Source organism: Myotis myotis, unplaced genomic scaffold (assembly GCF_014108235.1).
Source record: "Myotis myotis isolate mMyoMyo1 unplaced genomic scaffold, mMyoMyo1.p scaffold_m19_p_8, whole genome shotgun sequence".
NCBI classification, from domain to species: Eukaryota; Metazoa; Chordata; class Mammalia; order Chiroptera; family Vespertilionidae; genus Myotis; species Myotis myotis.
The window spans coordinates 9,660,309-9,681,604 of record NW_023416390.1 but is presented as its reverse complement, the minus strand read 5'-3'; the positions used below and the strand labels follow the sequence as shown (position 1 = coordinate 9,681,604).

The following is a 21,296-nucleotide window of genomic DNA, read 5'->3' as shown; positions in this document are numbered from 1 at the left end:
TTTGTCTTCCTGTGTAATTAGTCCCAGTTCTTTTCACTGAAAGTCCTGCATGAAGTCTTTCCATTTTGTTTTTTTGGTACAGCCAACACACAACAAACCAACAATAGTCATAAGTAGTAAACAGATCTTACTGTATTTTCTCAAGATATTTATTAAAATTTTCTTTTTCTTGCCTTTTCAGCAAAATACTAAAGTTAGTAGCAGCAGTCCTCTTCCTGGGCCTTTGGAAAGAAAGGAGCCTTTTATGCAATGCCAAAGTTTCCCTAAATTCAACCAGAGAAGAGCCATTAACACTTAGCCCCCTTAAAAGCCTTCATTTTCTTCCCTTCTGTTTTGGAGCTGACAAAGTTGCACTAGTATCTAAAAGGAGTAGGAGGGAAGAATCCCGAAGTCGTGTTAATCAGTGCTATGCCTCGGCCAACTCAGTGCCTGGGGTTTTCCTTTGGAACCTGCCTCTTTTGTAGCTTTGTTTTTAAACGCTATCCACATAAGACCCAAATCCTGCTCTTTACATCATAACAAAACACTTAAGCCGAAACCGGTTTGGCTCAGTGGATAGAGCGTCGGCCTGCGGACTGAAGGGTCCCAGGTTCGATTCCGGTCAAGGGCATGTGCCTGGGTTGCGGGCATATCCCCAGTGGGAGATGTGCAGGAGGCAGCTGATCGATGTTTCTAACTCTATCTCTCTCCCTTCCTCTCTGTGGGAAATCAATAAAATATATTTTAAAAAAAAACAAACACTTAAATATAAAACAGACTCAAATATCCAATCTCTAGCTGGAGATGGACTTGACTAGGTGACTAGTCAAATCTATCCATTGTTCTCTGTAACTTCTTTCCCTCCCTTTGAGCTTTTAGAGGCTGTCCCCAGCTAGTCTGCTCATGGTGCTTCGAGTTGTGGCAAGCACAAGGCTCCCCTCAGCACACTGAGGTTGCATGACAGAAATATGAAAAGAACCCAGTTCTTCAATGACATTGCAGCGTCTGCTTCAATTCTGGTAGCACTCCCTCCATACTTTGTAGTTCATGGAATTAATGAACCTCTTTGATTTAAGCCACTTTCATTCAAGTGATAATTGTACATGCTAGAACTGACAGCTGGCCCACACTTTTAGGAATATTGGTGTTCCTCAAGGCTTTGTCTTCTCTTCTTACACAACACCCTTTCCCTGGGTGATGGCATCCACTCTCTTGGCTTTAAATATCTACTCTGAAGACTCCTAAGGTGTTTCCAGCCCACACTCTTCTTTGGAATTCCCACACATGTAATAGACATCACCACTTGGGTGATGTCTTGCTGGCATCTCAAACTCAACATGTCCAAGCCTGAAGTGGGGCTCTACTCCCCTGAGCCTGTTTATCCCCAGACTCTGCCATCTCAATAAATGGCACTGCCAACTACTCAATTGTTTAAGTTAGAAACCAAGGAGTCAGCATTGCCTCCTCACCCCAACATCTGGTTGCATCCCACTGCTGTTCCCACAGTTAAGGCCACCACTGAGCCTCATTGGACCACTAATTTGGTTTCCCTGCCTGTCTTGGCGCCTCCTATTGTTTCTCTACATTGCAGTCAAAATGATGGTTCTAATATGCAAAACTAGTCAGATCCCTTCTCTGATTAAAACTGTTGTCTCATTAGACTAGGAGAGAAATCATGCCATACACTCCCACTGCATCTGGTTTGCAAGCCTCATTGTGCTTTTGTTGAATGTATTGTGTTTCCCCCACTAGTCTCTAAGCTCAATGGAGCACAGGAACTGATGTATATTCCCCACCTCACAAAAGTGCCTGGCACACAGTAGATAATAATGTGGAGTAGAATGAATGGACGAGTTTAAATCAATGTTTGTAAACTGGGCTGTGACCCATCAGTGGATCATGACATCAAAGTAGATTTATAATCAACTTTCATTTTAAAAGGAAAAAATAGGTGAGAACAGTATGTAACAATGGTATAATTTCATACAACTTATTATAAAGTGTGTAATATATATTTCTTTTTAAAAAAATTGATTTCAGAGAGGAGGGGAGAGGGAGAGAGAGAGATAGAAACATCAATGATGAGAGAGAATCATTGACTGGCTGACTCCTGTACGCCCCACAATGGGGATCAAGCTCACAACCCGGGCATGTGCCCTGCCCGGGAATCCAACGGTGACCACCTGGTTCATAGGTTGATGCTCATACCGGCTGGGCTAAAATATATTTCTTTTGGATTGCAGTAAAATAAAATGAAAGCCACTGGTCTATAATAAGCATATTTTTTTCTATAATGAGAAAAAGCAGCCTTCGAGGGAAAAAAATCTGAACTCCCAGCAACTGAAAATGACTCCTGCCCTTGGGGATTTGCACTTACAGATTTCAAAGCTTGAAATTCAAGGAAGAAAGTGCCTACGTTAGAGTTTAGGTTTCTGTGAGCAAATGACAAGCTTAAACTCCATCATAGATTCTGTCTGGCAACTACAGTCATAGGCCAATTTAGCCAGGAGTGCTGTTTAACTCTATTTCCTCTGAAAGCGTATCTAACGTGTATTTTATCTTATGTCTTGGAGAGTTTCTTAACTGGCTGCTTCTCCAGCCTTCTCTCTTTAAGAGCAGAGTGCCTGAGCAAAGGAGGCCATTCTGTTTCCATGGCAATGAAAGAAACAAACCTTCCCCAACCATCTACCAAGGACAAACCTCACAACTCAGAAGGGCCAAGTCAAGACAGTCTGAATAGAGGGGTGACTTTCTCCCCTAGTTTGACTTTCGTTGCAACATTGAAAGACTTACACTGTGTGTCCTTAGAAAGGACATTCATGCCCGTGCCAGTTCAGCCTTTGTAAAAGCCTGTGGCTGGATCCCCGGGAAGTGTCTCTCTGTGCTACACATACTCCGCATTTTCTGCTTTGGCATTTCAGTCACTTGGAATGATCACTAAAGACTTGAGTTCTGGAACCTCTGGATTTGACTTAAAATGAATTTTGATTTTGTGTGGATAGGAAACAGTTTCTCTCTAACATGATGTCATTAAGACTCTTGACTCGGCAAGAAACCACATGGGAAAAACAAATCTTTGCGCAGACCAAGGTAAGTTCTTTGGAAAAGACGTTTTATATAACTATTTTCTTCTGATTAATTAGTACCAGTGACCTTTCTGAAGGCTCAGCTGGCTCACTGATGACCACCAGGTGGCACTTTCAGTCCACTGAGCCTCAGGTAAAATCATCAGGGAGAGATGCAGGAAAGGAAAATGGGGAGAAAAAAAATCCTAAATCACACATGCATGCGTGCACGCGCACATGCATACACACACACACACACACACACACACACACACACACACACATCCTTATATTCTTAGAGCCATACAGTGCAACATCAAGCCACTGTGACTGTAGGAGATCTGTCTATGCTGATGTGGAACTATCTACTACACACCCTCTTATGCAAAAAGAGGCTGTGTGGTAGAGGGTGCAAAGTATGCTCCCATTTAGGTGAATGTTATATATATTTCTGGAAGGACGCTAAAAATACTAACAGTGGCACCTCTTGGAAAAACACTGAAAGTGGAGGGTTGGTGTTTAGTTGGTATGCACAGTTGTTGAAACAGTGAAATACTGCCACACAGTTGTATGTATACATTGTCCAAGACCCCCAAATACCCTCCCTGCCCCCTGGGTGGCCCCCATTCCTCCCCTGGCACCCCCAAGCTTCCTCATGATTCCTAAGTGGTTACTGTAGCCTGGCATGGGGGCGGGGGCGGGGGGTCCTCCAGGACCTGGTCCAGCCCTGTAGCCATGTCTATTCTGATCGTCTTACTGGTTGTTACATATTTTGAGTATCATCCCCGTGGGTGTTTGGAGAGAAAGGACTTTACTTTTTGAGCAAAAGAATACACACCATGGCTTTGTTTATAACAGGAAACCAAATGCTCATCAATGCAAAACTGGTTAAAAATGTAAGGGGCAGAACAAAATGAAAGGGAAAAAACAAAAATAAATTTTAAAAAAGCAAAAATGTGAATGGATACGTTCATAAAATAGAAATTGAGCCGTGATATACAAACAAATCACATACCTGCTTTCAAGATTTCCTTTAAGTGTAATTTAGACTATAGATTTACTTTAAATTTGCTTTCAAATAATCTGATGTTGGAGGCATGGGCTGGGCATCGATGAATCGATTAGTCACAAATTGCTAACTGTTGAACCCGTGTGACAGATTCATTTCACTTTTTTTCTCTACTTCTGAACATTTAAAAATTTCTCCACAGTAATCAAGTTTTACAACGGCATACTGATCTTCAAAGAACCTCATTACTTAAAAAAGATTATCTAGACTATAAGGAGAAACTGTTCCCATTTACGAATAATTATATAAATCTGCTTCTTTAGACTAGAGAGAATTCTAGAAGACTCTAACCAAAATATTTCCAGTGGTCCTTCCGAGGTGTTAGCATTTTGGATAAGCTTTACTTCCTTCAGGTTATAATTTTCTTTACAATGAGTTTAATCTAACACACACAAAATAAACCTATCTCCTCCCCCCTAAAAAAAAATTTTTTTTTTTGAAATAGAAACAAAACCTTCCGTAAACAAATGCCACCGGGTTCCTCATATTCCGAAGCTCGAAGCTCGGTGGCAGGGTCTGAGGGCTGGTGTGCCCGGCCGCGCGCTCCCGGCACCGGCTCGCGCCCCGCAGGGAGCCCCGCTGACGGACGGCCTCCCGGAAGGACCGGGCTCCCGGCTCAGGAAAGAAAAAGTTAATCTTTGGAGCCTCTGTGCAGTCAGGCCCACCTGACTCCAAAGCCCAAGGAAAATGATGCTAAACCATGTTGTGTGTGTGTGTGTGTGGGAGGGGGGGGGGGTCATAATCCTGACATTCCAGCCCAATTTTCATTTTTAGCATATTCTTTTCTAACCCTTTTCTGTGTAGGTACATACTTCCACATCATTGTATCCATTGCACACATACCATCTCATATCCTTGTTCATGAGCATTTCTTCAGGTTTCTAGAGGCTTTCAAGTGGTCAATCAAAATCTAGTAAAACCCCATTGGGTAGTTGCACCGTAAAATACCTACGCATTTTGGGGTTTTGTGGGTTTGTTTTGCGTGTTGTTGCTTTTTTTTTTTTTTTTTTTGCCTCCAATTCCCTCATCACCCTCCCTCGAAGGAGGGCGTAGCCCGCTCCGTCTTCTCTCTAGTCCTATCACTCTCCCCACCGCGCTCTCCCCGGATATCCTGCCTCAGAGCCTCCAAGGGACGTAAGGGACGTATGCGCGGGAAAGACGTGCGTGCGCCCAAGGGACGTAAGGGACGTAAGGGGTAAGGGACGTACGCGCGGGAAAGACGTGCGTGCGCCCAAGGGACGTAAGGGACGTAAGCGCGGGAAAGACGTGCGTGCGCCCAAGTGACATGCTCACGCCCGAGACCTGCGCCTGCGCAAATCCGCAAGTCCACGCCCCGCGGCCCAGAGCGCGTCTGCCAGCCTCAGGACGGCTGGGGTAGCCGCTTGTCGAAGTGTGGCCCACAGGCGCTGCTTCCGCTCGGCCCGCGGGCTCCGCTGGGCGCCGCTCACAGCCGCCGCCTCCCACATCGGGTGCGGGGGTGTCTTCAGGCTCCGTAAGCGGCGCGCCTGGTCGGCCGGCCCTTTTAAGTCCTAACGTTTAATATTGTCTGTACTGTTGTCATGGCCGTTACGTTTTTGCAGTTCATCTGACGATCGGCTTCTCCTTGGTGAGCCGGTTCCTGAGGTTACACTCTCCCAGTTTCTTAGCTCAGCAACAAATACCAGATTCTCACTGCGGACAAGCTGCCTCGCTTGGACCCAGGGCGGCGCCGAGAAGGGCCCCGGCCCGAGGCGCAGGCGAGGAATGGCGGCGGGAAGGCGGCAGTTCGGGGAGCTGACGGCCTTAGCCTCTCGCCTCGGCCCCGGGACCGGCCCCTGTGCGCACAGGAAGCGGACGCCGAGCCTAAGCAGAAGCAGGGCTGCTGCCTCGCAGCTGCCGCCGCCGCCTTTCCGATGCTCCCCGCGGTTCTGGCCCCGGTGGCACGGTCTCCTCGCCTGGGGTGCCGCATCCCGGCCGCTGAGATCTCCCCATCGGCCCCGAACACAGGGGAGCACAGAAGGCTAGATCCGCGGCCTTGTTGCCTGGCCGTAGGTCTTGGCTGTTCCCCAGGCTCCCGGCCTCCTTTCTGGCCTCCTCTACTCCACAGGGGCGCCGGGCCCAGCCCGCTGGCCGGCCCCTCCCGCACCTGCCCCGCCCGCACACCCTGCCCCTCTCTCCACCCTGCCTGCCCTGCTGCACCGCTCGCTCCGTTTGTGCCGAGAACCCCGGGACCTGCACGCTTCCTGAGGGCGAGGTGCAGGTGTTGGGCACCCCCCCCCCCCCCCCCGCATCTGCATGGTACTCTCAGCAGGAGCTAACCGTACCTATTTGTGCTACTAAACGAGCCCGTGAAGGGTCCCAGGGTCGCTGCACGCCTTTGAGTCTCAGTTTCATCATCTGTAAAATGGGTTTAATGTTAAGGTCCCCTTTAGCTCTAAAAGTCATTAGACCACCTATCTGGGTTTCTCAAGCAGCAGTCATGTTAGAGAAAAAAATGTGTGTTTCATTTTTCAGCTGATTTCTTAAACAGATTTATTCCAGTGTACTAGTGGAAACCAGTCGCTGACTTAGAATGGGAGTTAAATCTGCTGTCATTGTAATGCTGCTACTGGTCTCTGGGCTCCCATAACATGTTGTTTGGTGGTAGATTTAATTTTTTTTATCAAATAACCCACTGGCATTTGAAAATCAAATTGTGTTACACATTCATTAACGAAAAGTTACAGTTTCCGCCCCGCCCTTCTTCTCAGTTCTGCTTCTCAGTGTGCTCTCTAGGGGCCATTATTTTCAACATTTTTAGCTACTACTTTGGAACTTAGCTTCACACTTCTAAGTAATTTATCTCTACCCCATTTGTTAATTTTTAGACATTCTCCATTGACTTCCTGCTATGGTAGATGAGGATTTAACACTTGTTCATCCTCCCTTCATTGTCTCCCCCCCAGTTTTTTCTAAATTTTCTGTTTGTATTTAATTATTATTACAAATGCTCTGTGACAAATTACCGCAAATTCAGTGGCTTAAAACAACATCAAGCCCTGACCGGTTTGGCTCAGTGGATAGAGCATCCGCCTGCGGACTGAAGGGTCCCAGGTTCGATTCCAGTCAAGGGCATGTACCTTGGTTGTGGGCACATCCCCAATAGGGGGTGTGCAGGAGGCGGCTGATTGATGTTTCTCTCTCATCGATGTTTCTAACTCTCTTTCCTTCTTCCTTCCTCTCTGTAAAAAATCAATAAAATATATTTTAAAAAACAAAACAACAACAAAAAAAAAACACATCAATTTATTATCTTACCATCCTGAGACCAGAAATCTGAAAATGGGTTAAAATCGAGGTATTGACAAGACCTCCTTCCTTCGGTAGGCTCTATAGGAGAATCATTTCCTTGCCTTCTCCAGTTTCTAAAGGCTGCCCATTTTCCTTGGCTTATGGCCCATTCTTGGTCACTCCTACCTGACCATTTTTTGACTCTGACCCCCACACCCCAACTTCCTTTTATAAGGATGCTTGTGATCACCTTGGGCTCACACTAGTAATCCAGATAATCTCCCCATCCCAAAACCCTTAACTTAATCATGGCTATAAAGCTCCTTTGGCACAAAAAGGTAGCATATTCACAGGTCCAGAGATTTTTGTGTTTTAGGGGGGATGGAGCATTATTTGACTTCCCAAGGGTCTAACAGACCTGGGAAATGCCCATATGCTCCATCAGATAATCTCCCAGTTCCAAGTTCTGAGTCTTGGGATTTGGCTCCGTCTGGTTCATACCCCCTTTGCAGACATATACGCTGTAGCTTCCTATGGTTTGCTCAGTGAGGAAGTTACTGTGCCAAGCGTGTACTGACATCACCTGTGTGGTACTGTCTCCTCTCCCATTCTCTTTCATTTTTATGAAATTGAGCCTATTTTAATCCTGCACTCTCATTTTAGTGGGATTCTGTGGGGGAGGGGGGAGCGGTGGGGAAGGGATAATAAGTGTAATCGTGTGTGATCATGTTTATCTGGTAGTTGTTCTTCACGCAAGCTTTCATAATGGGGATTTTTGTGTGTGATTTTTTTTTCTTTTTTTTTTACAGGGCCAAAAAGGCAGCGTTTTGACTGTGACTCAGGCAGGTGACCAGGAATGAGAAACTGGGAGATCCCGTTTAATTTGAATAACAGAGCTCATTTTCCACACCCAAGTTCTGTGTGGAAAGTCCCTGTGCAGGACCCGCCTTAGGGATTTCTCTTTACTTCAGTGAGAGTTAATGTGACCTGATGAAAGTGCAAGGGCTTAGGAGTCAGGAAGACTGTTTACTCTGTAACTTGCTACCTCCATGAGTTCTCTGAGCCTCAGTATCCTCATCTGTAAACAGGTAGTTAAGCCCAGCCAGAGTGGCTCAGTGGTTGAGCGCCGACCTATGAACCTGGAGGTCATGGCTCGTTCCCGGTCAGGACACATGCCCAGGTTGTGGGCTCTATCCTCTGTGTGGGGCCTGCAGGAGGCAGCCGATCAATGATTCCCTTTCATCATTGATGTTTCTATCTCTCTTTCCCTCTCCCTTCCTCTCTGAAATCAATACAAATATATTTAAAAAGAAAAGAATAATTGATCACTTACTGTATACCTGGCTCACAGTAAGCACTCAGAGCAAATTTTAAATTGCTTTCAAGTCCAGCCTGAGATGGCAAGGAAAGAGGTGTGATTCTATAGTCAAGACCCTGAACCAGATCAGCAGCCTCCAGAATCTACCATCTGTGCTTTGGACCTTCCCCGGGTTCTTCCCAGCTTGTCTCTATGCATTGTTGCTTTAACTGGATGGTATGACTCTGCTGTTCTCCCCCCCATTTCAGCAAGGGCCTCCTGACCTAGCAGCCAAGACTGCCCCAGACCACCTACCATGTACCACAACCCTCTCATCTACTGCACCTGCTGGGACCCCTGGAACTTGGAACCACGGAAGCTAATCAAGACCCCTCAGCCACCTAAAAAGACCTCCACAGGGAAGCCCAAGTAAGCATTACCTGGGATGGGCAAGGGCCTGGGGGCTTGGGGTCCATTTGCAGCCTTCTTTCTCTCACAAGATTCCCCAAAACAATTTGGTAGCCAAGATCCCAAGGGGGCCAGAAAGCCTAGCTCTACACGGCTTTCCCTGTCGGCCTGTTAGCTGCACGTTGCTCTAGCCAGTCCTGCTAGGCTTAGTGTCATTGTACATGAGGAATCTCAGAGATGATTGAGCAGAGAGAGGAGGGCTTCCAACCAAAGGGCCCCATGGCAGCTGCCCCTCCATATGGGACCAAGAGCTTTGGGAACTGGGGGCAAACTGTGCTGCCAACCGGGGACCCCCTAGGACAGTGAGCAAGTGCCAGGGTCTTCAGCCTGATGTTGCCAAAGATCATCTGTTGTCAGCCCATGTATTCTAATTCGGAGACGTACCTCATCTGGGAGCGCTAAAACAGAGTTCGGAATATCCAGTTTTCCCTTTTTGCTGTCTGTTTTTTCCTTTCAGGCTAACTCTTCTTCCTCCAGCTTCAAAAAAACAAAATTATGTCCAACCACCAACAAAACCTGTTGTCTCCCCAAAGTAAGTATCTGCGTGTGCACGGGGCGGGAATGGTTTGAGGTACGTGAATAAAACAATCTCCTTCCTTGGCCATCACACCCTTGCCTGTGACTTGAACTCATTGCTGCCAGGAATGTCAGAGAATCCACTGTGATGTCCCCCAAACCTCAGATCCTACAGATAGATTCTATGGTCCTCTGCACCCACAGCTTGCAGAATCACCACAAATGAGCTCTCAGCTAAGGTGCCCTGACAACTGTCTCCTGCCCTAAAAGGGCACAGTTCTTGATGCCTGTTAAAGGCAAAGAGCCTCCCATTGGTGGTTTCACCCTTTTACGGGTTTCTTTCCTGTGTCTAAGATTGTTTACAAATTGCAACTCTGTTTTTACTTACAAATTTAAAAATTTACCAATATTTTATAAGCTTATAAATATAACCTAATTTTGTCTTTGCATGAGTCTTTGTATTCGGTTTATTTATTTGGAACATATTTATTGAGCATCTATTATTTGCTAAGCACTTTTCCAGGTGCGAGAGACAGCAGTGAACACAACAGAGCCTCTGCTCTCTTGGAGTTGACAGTCATGATTTCATGTATGGAGATCAGGGCAAGTCCCTCTGTAAAGGGGGCAGTGGGAGCCACACTGACATCTGGGCCAAGTACTCCTCTCAGAGGGAGCAGCAAGCACAAGGGCTGTGAGCAGGAACTCGCTTGGCACACCTCGCCTTTTCCAGGAAAGCAGAGAGACCAGTGTGGTGGGAATGGAGGACGTGAAGGTAGAGTGGTGGGCGATGAACTCAGAGAAGTAACAGAGGTGATGAATGTGGTTGGCATCCTAATGGTTCCCCAAAGATGTCTGTACACTAATCCCTGGAAACTGTGACCATGTTCTGTTACTTGCCAGGGGGCAATTGAGATTACAGATGAAGTTATGTTTGCTAATCAGCTGACCGTGACAGATTACTCTGGAAGATCTAGCCCGGCCGCAGGTAACAATAAAGGTCCTTATATGTGAAAGAGGAAGTCAGAGTGTCAGAGAAGGAGATGTGACGACAAAAGCAGAGGTTGGAGTGATGCAATTATTGGCTTTGAAGATGGAGAAAAATAGGCAATGGAACGGGTTTTCTTTTAGAGCCTCCAGGAGGAATACCAACCTACCAGCACCTTGGTTTCCACCCAGTGAGATCCCTTGCAGACTTGACCCTAAAACTGTAAGATAATAAATTGGTATTGTTTAAAGCCACTTAACTTAGAGTAATTTGTTACGGCAGCGAAAGGAAATTTACACAGTGAAGTTTGCTGGCCACTGTAAGGGCTTTGGCTTTTACTCTGAAAGGGATGGTGTATCAGCTGCTAGAGCTGCCATGACAACAACAACAACAACAACAAAAGACAGGGTGGCTTAAGCAACAGACACATTTTCTCACAGTCCTGGAGACTGGAATACCAAGAGCTAGGTGCTGGCAGGCTGGTTTCCTCTCAGGACTCTCTCCTGGGCTTGCCGTTGGCTGCCTGCTTGCTGCCTCTTCACATGACATTTCCTTTGTACGTGTGCCTCCCTAGGGTCTCTCTATGCATCCTCATCTCTCTTATGAGAGCACCAGAAAGATTGGATTAGGGTCCACCTTAATGGCCTTATTTTACCTAAAGGCCTTATCTCTAAATCCAGCCATACTCTGAGATAACAGGGGTTAGGGTTTCAACATATGAATTTGGAGTGGGGAGAGGTAGACACAACTTAGCTCATAACAGCTGGGAAGCCACAGAGGATTCTGAGAAGAGTGACATGATTTCAACTTGCATTTTGAAAAGACTAATCTGACTACTGCACTGGGAATGAAGACTTACTCCAATGGCCAAGAGAAGAAGCCTTGGGAGAAGCCAAGGGAGATAATGTGCAATTGCAGGGACCCCACCAAGGGATGATGATGATTGAACTTGGTGGAAACAGTAGAGGTGCTAAGAAGTGGTCGCATTCCAGATATATTCTAAAGGTAGAAACCAATAGGATCTGCTAATGGGATGGGTATAAAGTATGAGAAAAAAATCAAAAGGAATCAAAGCTGACTTCAGGATGTCTGGCTGAGCCCCGGGAAGGATGGAGTTGCCATTTTCTGTGACTGGGGAGATTGCATGAGGCGCACACATGTAGGGGATTGCGCTTAGGCAGTTTGAGATCTCTCTAAATTTCCAAGTGCAATGTCAAGTAAGCAGCTGGGTAAGCAGGTCTGAGAGGTCTGAGCTGCGGATAAACATTTGAGAGTCATTAGCATATGGTACTTAGAGCCCTGCACCCAGGTGACATCTCCAAGGCAAGGAGTGGAGATAGCAGTAGGAAGAGGTGGGAGAACTGAGCCCAGAGCTCTCCTGTTGAGAGGTGGAAGAGATGAGAGGATCGAACGGACGCCGAGAAGGTGTGGCCAGTGAGGCAGATGAAGAATCATCTACCTGGTGTTCTGGAAGCAAAACAAAAATGTTCCAAGAAGGAGGGTCTGATTATCTGTGTTAAAAACTGCTGCTAGTCAATTAAGATGAGGGCCAAGCAGTACTGTTGGACTTAGTAGCCTGCATCTGGGTGACAACGAAGGGAATTGTCTCAGTGGAGTGAAAGTGGAAAGCCTGAAGGGAATTGGATCCATTCATAATAAGGAGTCCACGGAATGCCTGTATGAAACGTTTCCTGGTTGCCTGCCTTCTGTGTGCTTGGCACCCTGCAGGCATGATCCTACCTGTGGATCTTATCTAACTTCCATTTCAACAGACAAGCTCAAGGCCTCAGCTACCCAGTGCTTGTTGGGAGAGACCTCACTAAGACCCACAGCTCCACTCTGACCACCAACATTAGCCCCGGCCAACATTGTCCTCCTCTGGCTTTGCAATATAGTGAGGAACACCTTGTGGGTATTTTTTTAAATATCTCAAGAAAAACAATTTTAAATATTATAATGTTACATGCAATAAACACCAATTATTTGTGGGTATTTTTAAATTCTCTATCAAAGACCTGCTGATTGTATTTATAACTTTCCAGTAAGACCATTCAAGGCAACGTATTCCCTGAAACATGACGTCTTCTAAAACCAATTCAGAGAACACACACTGGGGAATGTGTCCTCCGCTCTGGCTCCGGCCAGCACTTGGGAAGGGGAATGGAGCAGCCACACAGGAGGGCCGCTGCGGCCTCACTCTGGGGAAGAGGCCCAGGCAGATGTTGACATGACCTCCAAATGGGGACAAAGAAGCTGCTCAGCAGTCAGCCTTTAACTTGGGCCTCTGTCCTCAAACATGCCACCTTGACACTCTGAATCTGTCCCTTTTGTGAATCCTATCATTTTCTTGCAAACATATAATGTGCTTTTTGTGTTCTAAGTTTTCAATTCTTAAACATGAACTATAACTCAATTTTTATAACCCTATTTTAGCAATTCTTGAGGTTTGTTTTTGTTTTGCTTTTGATTTTGTGTACATCAGAGGCCTTGAAAAATGGCAGTGGCAGAGCGCTCTCAATCCCTGAGAGACACAATTAGAAGATCTCTTTATCTGTACTTCTCTATGGCACTTAATTCTTTTTCTTCTTCTAGTTTCAGTATTTATGTGCCTTTTTTCATCTCTTAAATAAAACTATCACATCTTATTCCATTTCTCTTGGTATGGAGCGCTGTGGTTTGCATATATGAACTACTCATTGAATTCATTAAATGAGAAATTGTGAAGTGCTTTCAGCGATGTCAACAAAGTGTCACAATTTGGTCATTGTAATCAGAGTAATCTGAGTAACAGGTTGACAAGCGCAAAAAGAGTAAAGATGAGTCGTTCTGGATCAACCTTACCTTTTACTTTTCAATGAGAGAAGCATCATTTTCTGACAAAATGAGTATCTACGTAGCCACATAAAAGTTCCAAAGTTAAAGCAATGCTGTGGAAGATCTCAGTTTGTTCAATGAGATTTATTAAGAGCAAAAAATGACATAAACTCAAATCCAGGGTCAGCTTTTTAAAGAGATTGCCCATCCAGTGGTTTCCCAACAAGGTTTTCCTAAATTCAGAGAAAACAAGCCAAATTATCCATTGTGGACAGTTGAACTAGGAACATATGGTTGAGTTAAGTTGCATTTTAAGTGATTTTAAATCTTAAATTACATGTGGACCTCATTGAAATATCAGTGTATATTATGCACTCATGCCCATTTCTTAACACGTAGACTTTTTTTTTTGTCAGTGAAAATTAAAATCAAAGGTTGGTGGTCACCTCTAAGGTAGCCAAATCCTTGGAATGTTTTTCTCAGTGCTTCTCTGGAGGCCCCCTCTGGGGGTGGGAGATGTGGGATCTAATCCAGACTGATGGTTATTAACCAAGATGGAACTGCTTCCACCAGGAAAAGTCCTTCCAGCCCCACTCCCCACATCCGGAGTCAGCCACGGACTCTGGACCAGTCCCATCCTAGTAACCAACTCCACAGCCCCTAATGTTAGTGTGGTTGTTTTGATTGTGGGGAACTGGAACTTCCAGAGCAGGTTTCAGTTGTCTCTCTTCACAGCAGTTGGCCAGTGGTTATGTACATGTGTGGTATTGTAGAGGCCAAGGGGAGAGGCCTACCTATTCTTGTCAGCACATCAGAAGGTAGTTACTCTAATATTTCAACCTTCTAGGTGAACTTCCTTATAAATAATTTTTTGATATTTGGGTACCTGATATTATACTCAGGTTTCTGTACCTGAAACAAAAATTTATTATGATCAGGAAATCTGTACCAGATCTCAAAATAGAAACACTTTGCTTATGCTGAATTAACTTGCAACTTCAGGGTCCCAGAACACGGAATTCTGGTGCAAATGAGAAGAAAAGTGGTTGTACAGACAACATATATGTCACTAAAAAAAAGTGTGCATTTATGATTATGCATCATCCCTTTGAATTTCACTCCAGGCTTCTTGGCCCTTATTTTAGGAATGGTTCTACTATTAAGACTAGTGACTAGTTGATTTTCCACTTTTTCACTACCTGCCATTTTATTACAACCTATGTACCAGTGATCTCTGGACCACTAAATATTCTCTGTTTTCTAAAGTAAAATATTTTGAGAACTGGTGGGCCACACAGATTATCCTAGGAATGTCACATTTTGCAGATGAGTGGTGGGGTCAGGGCACAGCTGATCTTGGATCTTCTCTTTGCTCGTTGGTTGATTCTGAGCATGCATTTCTCTTGCAGAGTGAAAACCCACGTAGGAAAACAAGAGGAGAGCAATAATTTACCTTCTGTGAGTAAAAATGGAAAGAGGGTTGTGGGATGTACCGTTATTGAGTACCTACTGTGTGCAGGCATGGGCCTTTTACACGTACTGACTTCATTGAATCTTTGCAACAATCCTGAGGAGGTGCTGGAATTACTGCATATAGTGTAGGACCAGGACTTGGACTCGGCTCTGCCAGACCCCAGAGAGAGTATTTAATGACCTTTACTGCCTTGTGTAGGGTGAGGAGAGTGTGCCAGGAAAACCAGGTGGTGGCAGTCAGTCCAGGACAGGAGACAACTAATGGGCAGGTGTAGGAAACCCTCTGCTGTACTTGGGAATCCACAAATGCTGGGCAAGGGGCCTCCAGGGCATCTGAGAGGGGGCAGGGCAGGAGAACACTGGAGAAAGAGATGGGGAGCAAACCCTGAAGGATCCTGACACCTGCCTAGAAGTTTGGGCCCAAACCTTTTGATGTCTTGGAAACTTTATGTGTCTGACAGGCATGTGACCAGGTAAGATTTACATTTTAGGGGGGAAAAACACACCCTCTGGTGGGATATAATTGGTACTTTTACTACTTTCTGCTTTTGTCTATTTTCCTTTCTTCCCTAACCCCCTTCAAAGAGGATCATGCGATCCCTTAATGGGCAGGGAAAAACCCCAAAATGTCATAGCCCTCCAGGTGGAGAGGATGATGAACTTAGGGGGAGCCAGACTGCAGGCGGAGAGGCCCGCTGGGGAGGTAGCTCCAGAGCCCAGGAGACAGATGTTGGTGGCCTCCAGCTCCATCAGGGGCAAGGCTGGGAGAGGAGAGGGTGAGGATGAGACACTTCTAGGAGATAACAATGGCAGGACCTGTGGCCGCCTGCAGGGGTGTCCACAACTGTAGAAGGTACAGTCGCATCCGAATCTATGGCTGCTGGTAGCCCTGCATCTGACAGGAGACAGAGAAGGAACTGACTGAAAAAAAATTTTTTTGAACCTGTACTAGGCATTTTCTCATGTTATTTTGTTTTAGCTTCACAAAATCCCTTTGAGGAGGAGCTATTATCCTTATTTTCTAATGAGGAAACTGGGCATAGTGATGTTGAACAACTATGGTTGGTGGCAGAGCCAGGGTTTAAAATCAGGCCTGTCTAATTCCAAACGTTCAGCTGCCTCCTGGCTTCTGGCCATGATGGAGAACATAGAGGAGGAACAGGGTTTGGGTGTAGAATGTGGAGTGGGTGACAATGGCTGGATTTTGGAAATGTTGAGCTTGAAAGGCATAGGGAGACATCCAGGATCTAGCTGAGTCTTACAATTGGATCTCAGGAGAGAAATATGGAGATACGAGGGTGAGTGGTAACTGGGGAGGGCACAGTCCATCTCAAGTCTCTGTTTGTAGATGTGATAGGGGCACTAGTGGATTTGGAAGAATCTCAGCTCTCTGCAATATTCTCTTACCTTCCACCCTGTTGCCCAGGAAGTGATCAACGTGTGCCCTGGCTATCGCCTCTTTCGGAATAGGGAGCAGATTTCCGTCACTTTGGGAGATGAGATGTTTGATAGGAAAAAGCGTTTGAAATCAGAGATCATGGACAAAATCAGAATTCGCAGGTAATGTCTTTGGGCCAACATCCAGCTCCTCGAACCTCTCCCGAGCTGGCTCAGCCTGGCCTCAAAGATAAGCGCCTAATGTCTACTCCCAGTCCTGCGCTGGAGGTGCTGCGAGTCCCTTCATGCCTCAGCCTCTGCCTGCTCCTCTCCACCCTGGCTCTCTGCTCCAGTCCCATTCTAGTCAGGATGAAGGTCAGCTCAGCAGCTCTGGAAAAGGATTGGGTGTAGTATAATTCGTACTAAAGGAGAGCAGTTTTTCCTGACAGTAATGAACTGATGAGATATTAATACAACAATCTAAATTTGTTGGGTGAGAACTAAAAATAAAGTCGGGGTTTCTGGGAGGCCCGAGTATACATCCCTTTTTTATTATGTCCAAAGGTACTACTCAGTTCATGCCTCTGGGAGATGTAGCTTGGAATATTCTGGTCTAGCTCCCTCCCAGTTGAGTACACTGTCATCCTCTCTGTCATTCAAGTCCTACCCACTCTCTATCCTCCAATGCCATGTAAAAGCAGTCCCCACATCCTTTACATTCCACCTCCTAAATCTCTCATGTCTTCTCCTTCCCCTTCCCCATCTACCTACACTATTGCAATGGCTCCCCAATGAGTGTCTCTTCCTTGGGCTTTAAATTGCTATGAAAATTATTTTTTCAAGACAGAAATCTAAAAGACCAACAATAGCAACAGAACACACACACACACACACACACACACACACACACACACACACACATCATCTAGGTATATAGAAAGGATATGACCAAGCTGTTAGCAGTGGTTTTCTTTGGGAAGGGATTCAGACTAGGATAAGGCTGAAGGACACATAGGCCCACTGTTGAGAGGGGCCATGCAGAAGTCACTCTGATCTGACCTGGCCTAGAGAAACCAGACTCCAGTCTCTGTGTTCCCTCCAGTGGGAACATTCCGGCCCTGTTTTCTTTGCTGCGCATCCAAGGCCCTCTCCAGGAGATGGGCCATGTACCCACAGTCAAGCCAGCACCCTCAAGCACCTCTTGGCCTCAATAAGAAAGTTGTCACCAATTATGGCATAATAAAATACTGTAGCCCATAATAGTTTTATTCCCTGGTAAAGCTGTGAGTATTGTTTATACTGAAGATCATGTTAGGAGTTCCCTATTGTTTAACTTTCTCATACCCTTTCTTCTTTCTCATGCCTTGATGTCCTCTCTTCCCACATCCTTTTGTTTTCTCAACCTCTTAAATCAAAGACCTCTTCTCTGCTGCACTGTACACAGCACTGCCCTCCACCCTGTCTACTCCAGGTCAACCAAACAGAGCTGGATAATCTTAGACATCATGGAGGCCGCAGACCCAGAAGCACAGAAAACCTTTATCAAGTCTGAAAGCACCTCTTTCTCTCTCTCTCTCTCAAATCTTTTTTTTCTCTTTTAAATCTTTATTATTGAAAGTATTACATACATCCTCCTTTTCCCCCCATTAATCTCTTCCAGCCCGCTCCCGTCCACCTTCCCCAGGCCCTTACCATGCCATTGTCTGTATCCATGGGTTATGCATATATGCATATATGCATGGGTTATGCATATATGCATATATGCATTGGTTGATCTCTTCCCACTCACCCGCCCCGGCCTTCCCTCTGAGTTTCAACAGTCTGTTCATACTTCTATGTCTCTGGGTCTATTTTTTTATTTTATTTTTTTTATTGATTTCAGAGAGGAAGGGAGAGGGAGAGAAAGAGAGAAACATCAATGATGAGAAAGAATCATTGATCAGCTGCCTCCTGCATACCCCCTACACAGCCTGGTCATATGCCCTTGACCGGAATCAAACCCAGGACCCTTCAGTCCGCAGGCTGATGTTCTACCCACTGAGCAAAACTGGCTAGGGCTCTGGGTCTATTTTTTATCATCAGTTTATTTGGTTCACTAGATTCCACATATGAGTGAGATCATGTGATACTTTTCTCTAACTGGTGAAAGCCACTCTCTTAAATCTCCTCCTCATCCAGTTTTTGGCCCATTCCTTGCCTATGATTCACTGTCAGCATCAATCCTATTCCCCACCTTCTCATTTCCTAATTTTCTGAATTTCTCCCCGCTCCATTTCAACTATCATTACCAAATCAAGGTCAAACCCTAATAGGTTTCTGACATATTCCACTTTCCCTTCCATTCAATAGACCACTCAGCTCTGGCTAACTTACACAAAAGGGCCATGTTTGAGGCTTAACCACCCTACTGCCACATTCCTTCTCTCCACTCCTCTACCCCTCCCTCCCCACCTCAGTGATGGTGGAACATGTACAGATGGTATGGCTTGGCTCTCACCAGAACATATCCAGTCATGCTCAGGAAGAGGCCTGACTGGCATGAGAAAGCTTTGTGGGTGACTGAAGAATTACTTATCCCGTAGGACTGATATCATTACTGACCTAGAAGAGCAGATCTCAGAGCTGACGATGATAATAGAGCAAATGAACAGAGACCACCAGTCTGCCAAAACAACGGTGAGTGATCCCTAAGCTAGCTGACGTCTCTGTGGGTACAGGAAAGACCAAGATTTTCAGATCACGCTATCTGCCAGGCATGCTGCCAAGTACCTGACTCATAGGAGCCACGTTGCCCAGGTGAGAGCTCTGAGGATAGGACTGGGGCCACCCAATACTATTTCTCTGTCTCCATCCTCCTCCATAATTGCAAGAACTCAAGTCCTTCTTCCAGGCCTAGCTGAGTTTCTGTAAGTTCCCCCAGTGCCTGCAGGGTGTTCAACACCACTGTCCTCTCCACACGAGGGGGCGCTGGCCATTTCCCGCCTGGCGGTGAGTTACGCTTCAGAGGTTGTGGAGGCTCTTGCTTAGGCACCATGGCGGTCAGTGCTTCCAGTGTTGCTCAAAAACTACCCAGAAGCCTTTAGTACCCACTTCCTGTTGCTACTGAAACTACCAAAGCCCAAATGTCGCTGATGTAAATGACACTCTTTGGGTTTCCTGGGGATTTTGGTGAAACCTCCTTTAGATTTTACCATCTATTTTATCATAATGTCTTCTTCCCCACTTCAAGCAGGTGTGCCTGGTGGCCTCCACTGGAGTGATAAACCAGAGCCATAATCAGACCCACCCCCACCTTGCCTGTTGTTATTGAAAGGCACTTGTAAAGGTTGAATTCCCAGCAGGCCCAGCCTTCACCCTCTCATGCACCCCAGATGCTTCTGAATCCTACAGGCACCCAGCTCATGACTCAGACTGAACCTTCCTTTACTAATGAGTCATTACTATGTTTATCTGAAAGCCCTGCCAGGTTTGTGTTTTTTTTCTACCCAAAGAAAATTGAGTCTCAGGAAGTTAAATAATTAGCCTAAGAGCATTTACCTTTATTTAGGCAAAATGCCCATTTTCACTCACTGAAGACATATTTAGAGATTACTTCCGTGAAGGGACCTCAGATGTGATCCTTAACATTCACCTAAAAATAAAAATTCTTCCACCTGTAAACACCCCAAATTGTTGTGTGACCCTGTGCAAGGGAGGAGTGCTGGTGCCACGGTTCAGTAAGAGAGGGAAGGACAAGCCCCAGACCCTTGTCTCAGCAGGCAGTGGGTGTTAACTAATTTGGAAGTGTCCACTCCTCCTGAGACAGTGGCCAGAGGACTGGATGTGCTAGCATGGAAGGTCACCTGGAAGTGGGCAAAACTTGCCTGCTGGAACCCAGCCATTTTGCCAACGAGGCTTGAACACTGGATTTACAGTTCTTCGAAGGCAGGGTCTGAATCATAGACCTCTTTGGCTCTTCCAGGCCAAGCCCTTTGTTTAAGAAATGATTGTTCAATTGAATTCTGTATCTGAGGGTCTAAGGCAGCTGTGGGCAAACTACAGCCCACAGGCCAGATCCGGCCAGTTTGAAATGAATAAAACTAAAAAAAAAAAGACCATACCCTTTTATGTAATGATGTTTACTTTGAATTTATATTAGTTCACACAAACACTCCATCCATGCTTTTGTTCTGGCCCTCCGGTCCAGTTTAAGAACCCATTGTGGCCCTCGAGTCAAAAAGTTTGCCCACCCCTGGTAAGGCCACTCTCTTACAAAGAGATTACAGTCCAGCAGAGAGGACCGAGCCTGCTCACAAAACCTGGTAGTGACAGACATGGTTTCCGTGCACCAATCCTACAAACTGATCACATGCCAGACCACACAGAGCAAGGCAAGAATTGTTCTGTTCCCTCATAATGACAGAGAGACACAGGGAGCGGGGTGTACCCCGTGAGTCAGAAGGCTTCTCACAAGTTGCAGATGAGTGGGAGTGGGGTCTTCAATCCTGTGTGGCTGATGATGGCCTCATTTGCAGCTCTCCAATGAAATGGAAATCCGCTGTGCTGAGATGAAGCAGGACTTCGAAAACAAGAGCAGGTATATTTTCTGGCACAAGCCCTTGTGTGCTGAAGGCCCTAAAGCTCCTGTATCCTCGCAGGACTTCAGTTCACTGGATTTCAGACAGTGTCAAATGGAATTGGGTAGCAAGGGGCAGGGGAGATGAGATGCATGTCTTTGGAGAGCAGGATGGTTTGATTTGAGGCACAGAAAAGGTTACCCCTGGTTTTGCACTTTCTCATCCAACTGTTTCATTCCCATTGTAATCTCCCTTTTTGTTGGTTGCTGCAAAGAGCCATCTTTTAAAAATTGCATATGAGATTTCTGTGGTAGACAGCTGTGGTTCTCCTCCATCTCCTCCCCTTCCTCCTCTTCTACTCATACTGCTGCTCTCTCTGGCTGCTAGATCAGGGCCTGGGCAAAATGGCAAGAAGGTATGGGAGGGGCAGGAGCCAGAGCCCCAAGGA

At 45.9% G+C, this 21,296-nt stretch overlaps 1 protein-coding gene across 2 annotated transcripts in view; it reads left to right on the top strand.

Annotated features, from left to right (window-relative positions):
- Nucleotides 1-5,438: 5,438 nt before the first annotated feature.
- Nucleotides 5,439-21,296, top strand: part of FLACC1 (flagellum associated containing coiled-coil domains 1) — a 39,352-nt gene continuing 23,494 nt past the window's right edge. The window contains exons 1-8 of one of the 2 annotated variants that reach the window (XM_036320453.1): nucleotides 5,439-5,719; nucleotides 8,172-8,204; nucleotides 8,929-9,088; nucleotides 9,585-9,659; nucleotides 14,852-14,900; nucleotides 16,342-16,475; nucleotides 18,875-18,968; nucleotides 20,807-20,868. In XM_036320453.1, coding sequence (XP_036176346.1) covers nucleotides 8,976-9,088; nucleotides 9,585-9,659; nucleotides 14,852-14,900; nucleotides 16,342-16,475; nucleotides 18,875-18,968; nucleotides 20,807-20,868 — 527 coding nt within the window. In that variant the 5' untranslated portion in view covers nucleotides 5,439-5,719; nucleotides 8,172-8,204; nucleotides 8,929-8,975. The remainder of the gene's footprint in view (nucleotides 5,720-8,171; nucleotides 8,205-8,928; nucleotides 9,089-9,584; nucleotides 9,660-14,851; nucleotides 14,901-16,341; nucleotides 16,476-18,874; nucleotides 18,969-20,806; nucleotides 20,869-21,296) is intronic. The other variant, XM_036320454.1, reaches the window with a different exon arrangement.